Source organism: Lonchura striata, chromosome 26, assembly GCF_046129695.1.
Source record: "Lonchura striata isolate bLonStr1 chromosome 26, bLonStr1.mat, whole genome shotgun sequence".
NCBI classification, from domain to species: domain Eukaryota; kingdom Metazoa; phylum Chordata; class Aves; order Passeriformes; family Estrildidae; genus Lonchura; species Lonchura striata.
The window spans coordinates 3861317-3872692 of record NC_134628.1 but is presented as its reverse complement, the minus strand read 5'-3'; the positions used below and the strand labels follow the sequence as shown (position 1 = coordinate 3872692).

Here is an 11376-nt window from a genome sequence, read left to right as displayed (position 1 = left end):
CCGCGGCCCACGCGCGCCGCGGCCGGGCTGTGGGGTGGCGTGTCACCGAGGGTCCCCGCGGTCTCACCGTGCCACCCGCAGGGTGCCGGCCGCCCATCGCTGGGCGGGACGCTCCACTGGCAGCGCGTGTTTTGCGTGGAGCAGAGCACAAACCCTTCACCCCCAGCTGTAACACGCCGCGCTGTGTGATCGACATCAACAAACACAGCCCCACACTGCAGTTAATTTAATTCCACTCTTCCTGCCCGGAGCTACAGCTCCCTTCATTTTCATTTTTCCTCTGAATTCCCACAACTCAGACCTCTTTGATTTCCAGGTTTAATTAACAATGCTCATTAAATGAATTTTTATTCATTTCTTTTAATATTACCCTGCCACCTGTCTTTAGGAGGCATGGGCTGATCGTTTATTCTAATTTATTTCTGTTAAAGATGGCATTTAAGGGTGGGAGGAGGGATATGAAGAGGTATAGAGGGTTGATCCATTCAAATCTCTTCATCCCCCTCAAATGCTCTTCAAGGACGCTGCTCCTGGAAGTTCTGTATTTATTTTCCACCAGATCCATTTCATTTGCTAGGAAAAATTGGATTGGACATGCTGTATTTTGCAGTTATGTTCCAGTTCATTCTTAATGTCCCTCGCTCATCTAGTGCGTATAATGTAGAGTCTTTATTCATCTGAAAGAGGTGAAACTGCAAAATCCAGGCAGGAAGGGCTGTGAGTCGGCCTGCACAGGACAGCAGGCAAACAGGAGGATGGTCCCTTGCAGCAGCTTGGAGGGAAGCTGTGTTTCCACCCAAAAATGAGACAGAGCAGAGGAAACCTGCAACGCTGACAGACAAAGGGAAGGAAAAACAAAAGGCAGAGCTGTCCCGCTGCCCCTCATGGAACATGCTGAGCGAACTGGGGTCGTGGGAGCACATCAGGCTGGGGCAGTGGGCCAGGCCAGCCTGAAGCTGTGGGGCTGTAGGGCTGTGGGGGGCTGTCACCTCCCCAGCACAGCCCAGCAGTGCTCAGGAAGGAGAAAAGAGACTTTGCAACAGACTCTGGGCTTTAGGGAACCCCCAGGAGCTACCCTGCCTTGGCACCTTCTCTCACCTTCTCTGGGAGCACAATCAGCACATCCCCAGCCCTGGGGTCCTGCTCAGAGGCACCCTCAGGGCCCTACAAGAAGCAGAATTGTCCTTGTAAGATGTCCAAGATGCACCTGAGTCCTTCACTGCCCCAGACCCTCTGTCCAGCAGCTGTCTGATGATAAGGACAAACCAAACCCCTGGGCCTCTCATGGACAGGAGGCACTCATTAAGCCACCAGTGCTGCTGATGAACAATTATTCACTTTTTGCTGTCCTGAGGTCCAGCCAGGGCCCAGGACTGTCACACAGGGGGTTGCCAACACACTTTCCCAGCAGCTGCCTGGTTTTGTTACTGGTTCAACCTGGCCAGGACAATTGCTGGGGTCACCTGAGCACAGGAGGCTCAAACACAGCTCCCTGCTACCTGCTCTTTAGCATCCCTGTTTAAGGACCACAAGTCCAGCTTTGCTCGTGTTTTGCTCTGCCAAACATCCTTTGTGTTTCCTAACAGTGGAATGGTCCTGCTGAGGACATGAACACCAGAGCTGCTCCCTCATTCCTCAGCTACAGGGAGCATTCACTGAGTCTGGGCAAGGTCTCCACCCTAGGGACCACTTCTTGCACATGGGCCCAAGCCAGAAATCTCTGAAATCTGGTTTTGTAACAAAGGTCCCAGAGCTCCTTCCCAGGAGATCCCCAGAACTGCCATGAGAGTGCCAGGGGCTTGAGGCAGCAACTTCTGCTCCTGGGGGTCAGCAACAAAGGTACTGGTGGAGCAGGGTGATGAGAGCACTGAGACTAAAGTATGTGAGCAGAGCTCTTCCCTAGCCAAAGATGAACCAGTTCTTCTCCAGAAGCTCAGCTCCCATCAACACCTCAGGGAAATACAGGCTGTCCCTGTTAATTCTCACATCCCTTCTCAGAAGGAACCTCCTTGCTATGGGTCTGGAGAGCCAGGCAGGGCTTTGGGGAGATCAGGGTCCCTGCTGAGGGGTGGGCAGGGGGTGTGGCAGCCCCCTTGTTCCTCAGGCCTCCACTCTCACCACCCCTGCTACATCTCATGGCAGGAGGGAGGGGGCTGCACTGGCTTCTGGCAGCACAGCAGCCAAATAACAATCTTATGAAATATTTAATTTTATTGCCAGTGCTTTTGGGGTGAGATGAATAAATACTGTAAGATAACATATACCAAGGTCAGGTTTGCAACTGCATTATGACATTTAAGCTGTCAAAGAGAAATAGAATGTGGAACTGCTCCTCTGGGGCCTTGTCCATTTTGTTGGAGCATAGTGGACAATCATCTTGCTCCTGGAGAGCTTGTCCTGGTGTTGGAAGTGCACTGGGAGATAAAGCACAGTTTGCTTTGGGTGTTGCTGGCTGCAATCCCTCTCTGTGCTGGGATCTCAAACACTGGCACAGAGGGGATGTTGGATGATGCCACATCCACCTCTCTGGCACCAGATCATCAGTGCCCATGGATGCCAACTGCCAGGGGCAGAACCTGTGGTTGGGCTTGCAAAGCTCGGGGTGGCTGAGGACACCCTGCAGCCTTTGAAGCCTTGGCCAGGCTGCCAGGGCACCATCTCCCTCGTGTGGGCTGAGCCAGCCAGGCGTGCTGGGGCCTGTGGACTGGCACGCATGGAGCCAGCGGAGATGCCCACGTGGCAGGAGGCTCCCAACAGCTCCAGTGCCCTCCCCTCCTGAACGTGCAGTGCTCGTTGTTGTTAGCACTCAGTCTTGGGGAGGCGAAACAGTCTTTTTGGGGGTGCTCTATCCAAGAATGTTTGGAAAGTGCCCTGGGACAAGAGGGCAGTGATACTGCTCAAGGAGCTCTGCCATCTCCACTGGCATCAGCCTGGTAACGTCCCAGAGAAACGTGGGTGTCTCACCCCTTCCACTGTCAGCTCAGGAGCTGTGACAGGCTCATGAGGAGCGGGTTTTGTTTCCTGCAAGGAAACATCAGGGTCTCTGGGAGGGTCTGGCAGGGCACAGATAGTCCTGCTCACACCTGAGGGGACTTTGCACTGAAGAGTGTGAGAATGAGGTGCAGCTGCTCCTCTCCAGGCACCTGCTGGTGGCCAAACCCCACTCCCTAAGATGAGGAAGGATAAAACTGGAGGACTTCCTTGGCTCTTGGTTTGCTGCCAGGTAGCCTCTCAGGGAATTAAAGACCAGCAACCAAAGGCCTCTGGGTTAGGACTGGGCTAGTGTTGGACCTGGGGGCCCAGGCTGGATCTCTGCTCAGGTGTTGGAGCTCCAACCACTGCCCACGGGAATGAGCCATGGCCAAACCAGATCAGCTGCCCACATCAAGCCCAGCACTGCACTGAGGATAGCAGAACATCCTCCTGGTGATACAGGTCATATCTCTCATTAGCAGTAATTAGTGGCTGTCATTAATAGGAAGCCCACACCCCTGGCCAGAGGCAAGAATGTGTACAGGACTGGGAACACTTGAAGTAAAGGCTTTGAGGGTTTGGGTGTTTTTTCTGACACTGCATTGTATTCCTAGCTTTTCCTGCTGGTGTGTCCCTGCAGTGCAGGGATGAGTTCCTGCCAGGCTGAGGAGACTCTCCCATCCCAGCTCCACGAAGTTTTGCTCTTTTCCAAGGCCAGGAGGCTCATTTGCTGGTTTGGCTTGCACTGCTCTGCTGCCAACACCTGCCTTTGTTCCAACTTGCACTGGCTGCTCAGGGCTGAGCTGAAAAGATCTAAAGATACTTTCCCTGAGCAGCAGCCTCCTCTCCAGTTGTGTAAGACACTCGCTCTAATAAAGCAGTGAGCCAAAAACACAGTGAATGCACCCAGAGCCAGCCCTCCTCTTGAGGCAGCTTCGTGCTTGATTTTTCCCTTGATCAGACGATTCCACAGCCCCCTCCAAGGATCAACGCCTCGGGTTGGCAGCAGAGCCGGCCCCGGCGAGGCAGCAGCTCCCAGAGAACTCCTCGGCTGACACCTGGTGGAAAAGCAGGAGCAGGGAGCGCCGCTCGGATGAGCCTCAGCAGGCTCCTTGTGCAGCTGCTCCTTCTGGGAAATACCCTCGGGATAACGTGGTACTCGAGAACTGCAAGGCCGGTGCTACAATAGGTTTACTCCACTGTGCATGTGGCCTTTCTCTTCTATAAAGTAAGATGTCTTTTGGTCTGTGGGGAATCAGCAAGTGGGAATTAACTCATTTTGGCTTTCACACCCTAAAAGGAGCAGAGGCAGACTGAATCCTTCACCTTGCAAGAGTAGAAATCTCTCCCTGTACATCCCATCCTGGCAGCAAGAGGGAGCAAATAGAAAATCCCATGTATGTACTTTCTGCAGGTGTCTTGTGGGGCAAAACAGGCACAGCAAGTGGTGCTGGGAAGGTTTTCTAGGTGTGAACTTGGGATGATGGGACCAGTGAAGGATATGAACTGGGGGATCATCCAGCATCTTCAAGTCACAAGGAGTTATCCCCAGTGCTATCATCAAAAAATACAGCTTTTCCCATTCCTGCCCTTTTTAGGATAGTTACTAATATGTGCAGGACTCAGAAAATAAGGTGAAAACCTGCAGGGCTTACTGTGACAAAACTGTGACCATATTAACAGGAGGAGCAAGCATCCTGTCAGGGCCCTGGGCAGAAAGAAATCCCAGCACTGAGAAGTTTGAAAAACAAACTGACAAAATGTCTTTAATAACAAAACAAAACAGGCTGTTTTTACAGAGAAATCCACACAACAGGTCGAGCAAGGGCATGGAATGTCCTTAGGCAGCAGCAGTGATGTGGACAGTGCTGATCGTGCTGGGTGCTGCTGCATCACTCCAGTTTTGTAAAGTTTGCTCATTTAAATGGGTTTTTTTCTGTGCCCACCTGGCAGCAAAGAGCAGGTCAGAAGTGCTGAACAGACCTTGTGCAAGTGTCTGCCGTCATTCCCCACCTAGAGTGCTGCTGGCTCCTCCCTGCTCAGCCAGACACTGTTCCAGAGCTGCCATTCCATAGAGATTAGCCCACTCCGTGCCGTGGTGGGCCAGGATCACATCCCTGCACTGCTCGCTGGCTCTGGCCAGCTCCACCAGCACGGCCTGGAAAGCGGTGACGAGCTCCGAATCCACGGAGGCCGGAGCGACGTGGGACAGCAGCTGTGCGAGTGCCTGCGGGCAGCGCGCCTGGAGAGCGGCATGCGGCAGCCAGGGGAAGAGCGGGACGCAGGCGGCCAAGGCCTGCATTCCCAGGAACCAGAGCTCACCCACGTCAGCCCAGGCGCTCTCGTAGGCGGGAGACACGGCCACGGCCAGGCCATCGCTGCTGGGGTCTGCCTGGGCCGTGTGGGCCTGCGAGAGGAAGCGAATGGCAGCTCCAAAAAACTCCTTGGCAGAACGTGTTCCTTGAAGGGCTGGAAGAAAAGGAAATGAATGTTATAATGTGTTGGAACTCAAAATGTCCCTCAGACATTTTTGGAGGTTCCAGGCCCAGGTCAGATGCATTTGAGACCCTGGCAGGCAGCTAGAAACAGCTGTGATTTTGAGTTTGATTTACCAACCTTTCAGGAAGAACAAGAAGTTACAAAAGTTTAGATGTTATAGTAGAAGTAGTCACAAAGTAGAGGGAAGAATTTTTTAGTGTTGTACAGGGGGGTTTTAACACCTGTAGAGGGGGGTTTCTGTTTTGTACCTTGGGGTCAGAGGTTTTATGATGGAGGGATTTAGGCCTGCCCTGTCCTCCCTCTTTCTTCTTCCTTACCTCCATGTTCTTGGTGATGTTGGCACTCACAGGTTGGTTTAGAGTAGAAAAGCACCATTTAATATAGGTAATAGGCATTGGGGAAAAACTGTAAACATGTAACACATAATGTACCATATAAAAGATAGAAAAGCACCATTTAATATAGGTAATAGGCATTGGGGAAAAACTGTAACCATGTAACACGTAATGAACCATATAAAAGATAGAAAAGCACCATTTAATATAGGTAATGGGCATTGGGAAAAACTGTAACCATGTAACACGTAATGTACCATATAAAAGAGAGCAACAGCCCTGGGCAGGAGAGAAGAAGCAGTCGGGGTCAGAGAGGATGTCAGGGTGTGTGTGTGCCTCTGCCTGAGCTGTGAGCAAACCACAGCAGCCCGAGAAGAAAATCTTTTAGATAACTTGCAATAAACTGCCTGGAGACCAAACAACAGACTGCTGAGCCTTTCTTTGTAAGCTCGGGTTGGAAGGGATCTTTCCACCACACGGAGCCCTGAACTAGGCCTGGGTTCTGTCAATAATGCAGAGTTTGCTCACCCAGAGAAAGGGCCTGTGGTGGGGCTGTGTGGAGCAGAGTATCTTCCTGCCCTAGAAATCTCTTCATCCCAGCACATCAGCCTGCTGAATGTTTCACATATTCCTTATTCCTGAACATTTTGGGTTTATCACTCTTCCAATGACAACTGGACCAGTTTCCCTTCTATTTGCATTCTCCAGCCCAACTTCCCAGCTCCTGGTCTCTGCCCATGCAGCACAACGTGGGCTTTGCCAATGGGAACTTCCTTTACCTGCTGACCCTGCAAGGATCCTGGCCATCATCAGGCCCAGAGTAGCAACGTTTGCTGCCAGAACCAGGTGATGCTTCTGGGGCAGCAGAAGTGGAAGAGACTTCAGCAACACATCCATCAAGGAGGGAAAGGTTTTGTCACGCCTAGAGAGAAAATAAACCCTTTTTGACACGTTTCCTGAGCAGAGCCAGAAGCACCGGAGAATGTCAAGGTTAAACACAACACCAAAACTATAATGAAATTGGGGATGAAAAAGGAACATCCCTTTTCAGCACAGCACATTAATAGATACTCAAGCTTGATGCACAAGGCACCCTTTCTTCCCACTGCCAACCCCAGAGCCAGCTCCCACAGCTCTGTTACCTGACCAGGTCTGGAGCAGTCACCACCAGGTTAAGGAAAATCCCACACATAGTCTGGAGACTCATTTCAGGGCTTGTCAGGGGTGCTGGGGCTGTGGACTCAGAGGTCAGAACCTCCCACTGCTGCAGGAAGTACTCACACAGCAGTGCTGGTGCCCCTTCGGCGATGAGGATGTCCCGGGGCCTGTCCTCTGCTGTCAAATGGCAAAAGCCAGGTAGCAGAAATCTGGAAGGGGAAAGAAACTGGGAGCATGAGGTAGAATGGGTCTAATCCCTGCATTTACATCCATCTCGGGGGAGAAAGCCCCATGGAAGTGGCATTGCAGGGAGAATGAAAAAAGAAAAATATCTGAGCAGGTTTGCAACAAACGTGTGCTTAAAATGCTCACCTCAGAGCATCCTGGGGTAAGGCAGAGCCCTCTGTCCTGACCAGCTCTGCCTGGGGAAGACTCACAGCTGGGCTGCCCTCCTTGAAAAGCTTCCTGGCATAATCAACAAGGAAAGGCAAGAGCTCACAGATTTCCTGCTTGAGGGAGGATGTCTCTTCTGCCATCCAGGCTCCTAGGACTCGAACAGAGGCAAAGATGAAAGGATCTTGCAGCTCCTCCTGTTTAACCTGCATGAAGAAAGCAAAGTGACACATTATTGTCACTGTACATCAAATACCACAGGCGTGGAAATCACAGTGGGTCAAGAGGGTGGGTTTGCTCCACGCAGAGACACTCCCACAATCTGCTCTTTGTTAAAAGCCCTGCATTACCTGTCCCAAGTAGAATATTACAGCTCCAAATGCCTCCTCCATAATCCTCATGAGCTGCATTTTCTGCACATTTTCTAGCAGAGGGTTCTCTTCCCTCAGGCACTCCTGGATCCCCATCTCCATAAGGACATAGCAGGCTGTCACCACTTCCTTCTTCCCCTCCCCCTCCATGGGATCTGGCTCCTCCAGGGTCAGGCGGACCTCCACACAAGCCAAGTTCACCAGCAGGGCCAGGAACTTGCTGCCAGCACTCCCTGCTGGGATCCACTCAGCCCCACAGGCCTGCACGAGGCTGGCTGCGAGCTTCAGAGCAGGGTCCCGCTGCGACTGGCTGAGTTTGCTGCCCAAAACGTCAGCCAGCCCTTTGTAAAGTCTGCAGAGGCACTCGGAGCCCTGTGAGTTCTCTGTGAGAGGAGGTGACAGAGGGATGAAGTGAGGCAGAACCTCACACAGCTCAAATTTAGTCATGTCTTCAGCCTTGAGGAAGTCACTGGAGAGCTTGCTGAGCACAGCCAGGAGCTGTGGAGCATCTCTCTGCCAGCACTTGGCCTCTGCTATGGCCAACAGCCCCATAAGCAGTGTGAGGGCACGCTCAGAGCCGTGACCACCATTCAGGTAGGCCTGGCACAGGGCAGACACTGTCCCTTTGGTCACCAACTCTCTGGGGCCCCTGGCCGTGGCCAGGACAGCGCTGAGGCACTGGTACACATCATCAACCATAGATGTGCTGTCCGGGTCGCAGGGGGACAACAGGACGTCATTGAAGGTCGGGATTTTGTTCAGGATCTGGGAGTGGCCAGCCAGCTGTGGGTCGGTGCAGAAACAGGCCAGCAGGGTGAGGCCGAGGGCACGGAAGGTGTGCGGGGGACAGCCGGCTGGGGGCTGCTGGGAGATCAGCAGGCGGGTCGGGAATGTGAATCCGATCGCATCAAAGATCTGGCGGCGGGTCTTGGCGTCCACCTCTCCTGCTCTGACTGCTTTGGTCACCTACAAGGCAAAACAGGAGTGAGGGTGAGCACAGCAAAAGGATTTGGTACATGTGCAGGATGGAACTGCTGCAAATCAGAAACCAAAACAACTTTATTTGGTGCAGGGGAGTACGCACTGAGCTGGCACTTGGTCCAAGTGCTAATCCAGAGGTTTACCACGGTGTTCCAAGAGTGTGGCAGCACTACCCGACCCTCCGCACACCCAGGTTAAGGCCAGGCTCCCTTGCTTTGCTGAAGGGAAACCCAAAGCTCTGAAGCAGCTTGTTCTGAGCTCCCAATTCCCACCTCCCCGCGTTCCCCGGGCACTCCCGTGTCCAGCAGGGTGTTTGGCCTCCCCTTTGCCCTCTCCTGAGGCGATCCCGCGGTTCCTTACCAGGAGCAGCGCTGCGAACTGCTCACTGTCGTTCTTCGCATCTCTGAGCACAGCGAGGCACCGCTTCAGCGTGGCGTGCCCGTCCCCGGAGTCCGAGGCCATGGCCGGGAAGCGCGGCTGAAGCACTGGAGGGGAACACGGGCAGCCTTCCCTCGGCCGCTTCCCTCACGGCTCCGGTCCCTTCCCTCACGGCTCCAGTCCCTTCCCTCACGGCCCCGCCTGCGGCCGCGCGCCGCCTGCCCCGCCTGCCCCTCCAGCCAATCCGCGCGCCGCCTCCGCGCCGCCGGCCAACCGCGTGCCGCCTTGTTGGGCGGTGCCCGAAGCCGCCGCCTCCGCGCGGAACTGTGGGCAAATCACCTGTGGCTGCGCGGCCTCCGCGCCCGCCCCGCCCGCTGCGACCGGGAGCGGCGGGGGAGCGAGCGGCGGGCACCCGCGGCTCCGCGGCCCTGGCACCGCCCGCACGGCCGGACCCAGCCCTGCTGCCGGGGGGCGGCGGTTCAGCTTCCGGGTGAGCGTGCGCCGCCATGGCCGCGGGGCAGGAGGCCGCGGTGCCCCCGGGCCCGCCGCGCTGGAGCCGCGGCCGTGCCCGGCGCCCGGTGCCCGCCTGAGCTCGCCGAGGAGCCGCTGAGGAGCCGCCGAGCCTCGCCATGCTCCCTTGGTACGTACGGCACGGGGCGCTGCCGCCTCCGCGGGGCCCGGGCCCGGCCCCGGGGGCTCCGTGCCGGGCAGGTGCGGGCACCGGGCGCTGCGGCGGCGGAAAGTTCCCTCAAGGACCTGTTGGCTGAGCGGGCGCGTGTTTACATCCTCCCCCTTGAAGTTTGCCTGCCGTGTCTGTTCCTGCTCTGCTGCGGACGGTTGGGTGTAATTCCTCGAGGTGCGACAAGCTCTGAGTGCTTGAGGAGTGCTGGTGGATGTGGCTGTGACAGCATTCCCTATGGCATTCCCTATGGCATTCCCTGTGAGAGCATTCCCTATGGCAGCGTTCCCTGTGACAGCATCCCCTGTCACAGCATCCCCTTTGGATTCTTCAGAACTGACCTATTTAATGCCGTTTAGTGCCTAGTGGTGCTTTCACTTCTCCCTTAAAACAGATACTGTTTATTACCTGTGAAATAATTAATGTTCTCCTATTGCATCACCTAGGGATAATTTGCATTCAGTTAGCATATGGGCTGTTAAATAGCCTTTGGTCTGAGAAAGGCAGAGAAGTTTGGTGATCCCTGCCCTGTGGGGCGAAACCAGACGCAAACCAGGGTGTTAGCTCCCAGTTTCCCAGCCTTGCTGTGCTCTCGTTTCCCTGTTTCTGGCTGGCACCAGCCAGCACGGACGTGCCTGTGATGCCATCGCCAGGCAGATGTGCAGGGCTTGTCAGTGCCTGTGTTATCCTCGTGTTGCTGCTGGGTGTCCAATCCTCAGGCATATTTGAAACTGGAATTTCCCATATGCCTGTGTGGAAACCAGTGGATGTCTACTATGATATCAGATGAAAAATGGGGCCTGGAGGAGAAAACCACAAGGTAAAGGCCCTCTGCACTCAGCACTGGGAGCTGTGCCACTACAGACTTCATATGGTATCAGTCATTGATAGTTCCTTAGCAACAGCTGGACTAATCACAGCTGATAAGACATTCCTTTTCCTCCACAAATGCTCTCTTTGCACTCTTGCCGGATCTATGCAGGAACATTTCAATTGCCACGGGCTGTTCTGTGTTTCTAGAACCCTGCTGCTGCCCAAAAAGGCCATGGAGAAGAGGTTGGAAGCCAAACCCAGCATCAGCACCCAGTTCCTGTCCCGATACTGCCTGGGAAAAGCTGTGAGGGAGCTGGGAATTCTGCAGCTGTTCTACCTGTGCACTTGCCTGTGTGCCTCGTGCTCCTCTGCAGGTGACTCTTCTGTTCTCTCTGGGACTGTGTGTATGGATTTTTATGGTCTTTATCCTCTTGTTTAAAATACTCTGAGAGAAAAGTGAAGTGATTTACTGCTAGGCATTGTAGGGTTGGTTTTTTATTGGTTTCCTTTTTAATTGTTTTTTTAAACTGAGAAACCACAGCAGTTGTTTTTTTCAAATCAAACAAAGCACCACCCTTAGTAGTTACTAAATGAGCTCTCAAAAGTGTCGCTTGTATCTCAGAGAGAGCTTTTTCTGACCTTAATTTTTAACAAAAAGGACAAGTGATAATCTGGAAAATAATTTTTTTTAAGGAAAACAACTTGGAAAGGCAGGAATGTTTTTTAGCCTTAAGATGTTTAATGCTCTTCCCAAGAGCAGTGTGTCAGAAGTCTTTATTTACTTACAGGCAATGGT

At 53.6% G+C, this 11376-nt stretch overlaps 2 protein-coding genes across 2 annotated transcripts in view; one reads left to right on the top strand and one right to left on the bottom strand.

Annotated features, from left to right (window-relative positions):
* Positions 1-4716: 4716 nt before the first annotated feature.
* Positions 4717-9273, bottom strand: NCDN (neurochondrin). Its single transcript, XM_021554773.3, has 6 exons — positions 9071-9273; positions 7709-8695; positions 7338-7564; positions 6950-7174; positions 6587-6729; positions 4717-5442 (listed from the first exon to the last, which is right to left on the bottom strand). Exons 1-6 carry the CDS (start codon positions 9170-9172, stop codon positions 4976-4978), a joined length of 2151 nt encoding a protein of 716 aa, XP_021410448.2. The 5' UTR covers positions 9173-9273; the 3' UTR covers positions 4717-4975.
* A 340-nt stretch (positions 9274-9613) lies between these two features.
* The window catches only part of KIAA0319L (KIAA0319 like), a 29818-nt gene continuing 28055 nt past the window's right edge, over positions 9614-11376 (top strand). Inside the window, exons 1-2 of the mRNA XM_021554757.2 lie at positions 9614-9728; positions 10788-10954. Of these exons, the coding sequence (XP_021410432.2) occupies positions 10813-10954 (142 nt within the window). The 5' untranslated portion in view covers positions 9614-9728; positions 10788-10812. The remainder of the gene's footprint in view (positions 9729-10787; positions 10955-11376) is intronic.

Excerpts from the sequence above, each read along its gene's own strand:
- NCDN (XM_021554773.3), bottom strand. The coding sequence starts at position 9,172 with ATGGCCTCGGACTCCGGGGACGGGCACGCCACGCTGAAGCGGTGCCTC. Across the intron at positions 7,565-7,708 it reads TAATATTCTACTTGGGACAG|GTTAAACAGGAGGAGCTGCA; the intron begins GTAATGCAGGGC and ends TTCTTCATGCAG. Across the intron at positions 5,443-6,586 it reads GATCCTTGCAGGGTCAGCAG|CCCTTCAAGGAACACGTTCT; the intron begins GTAAAGGAAGTT and ends CTTTTCTTCCAG.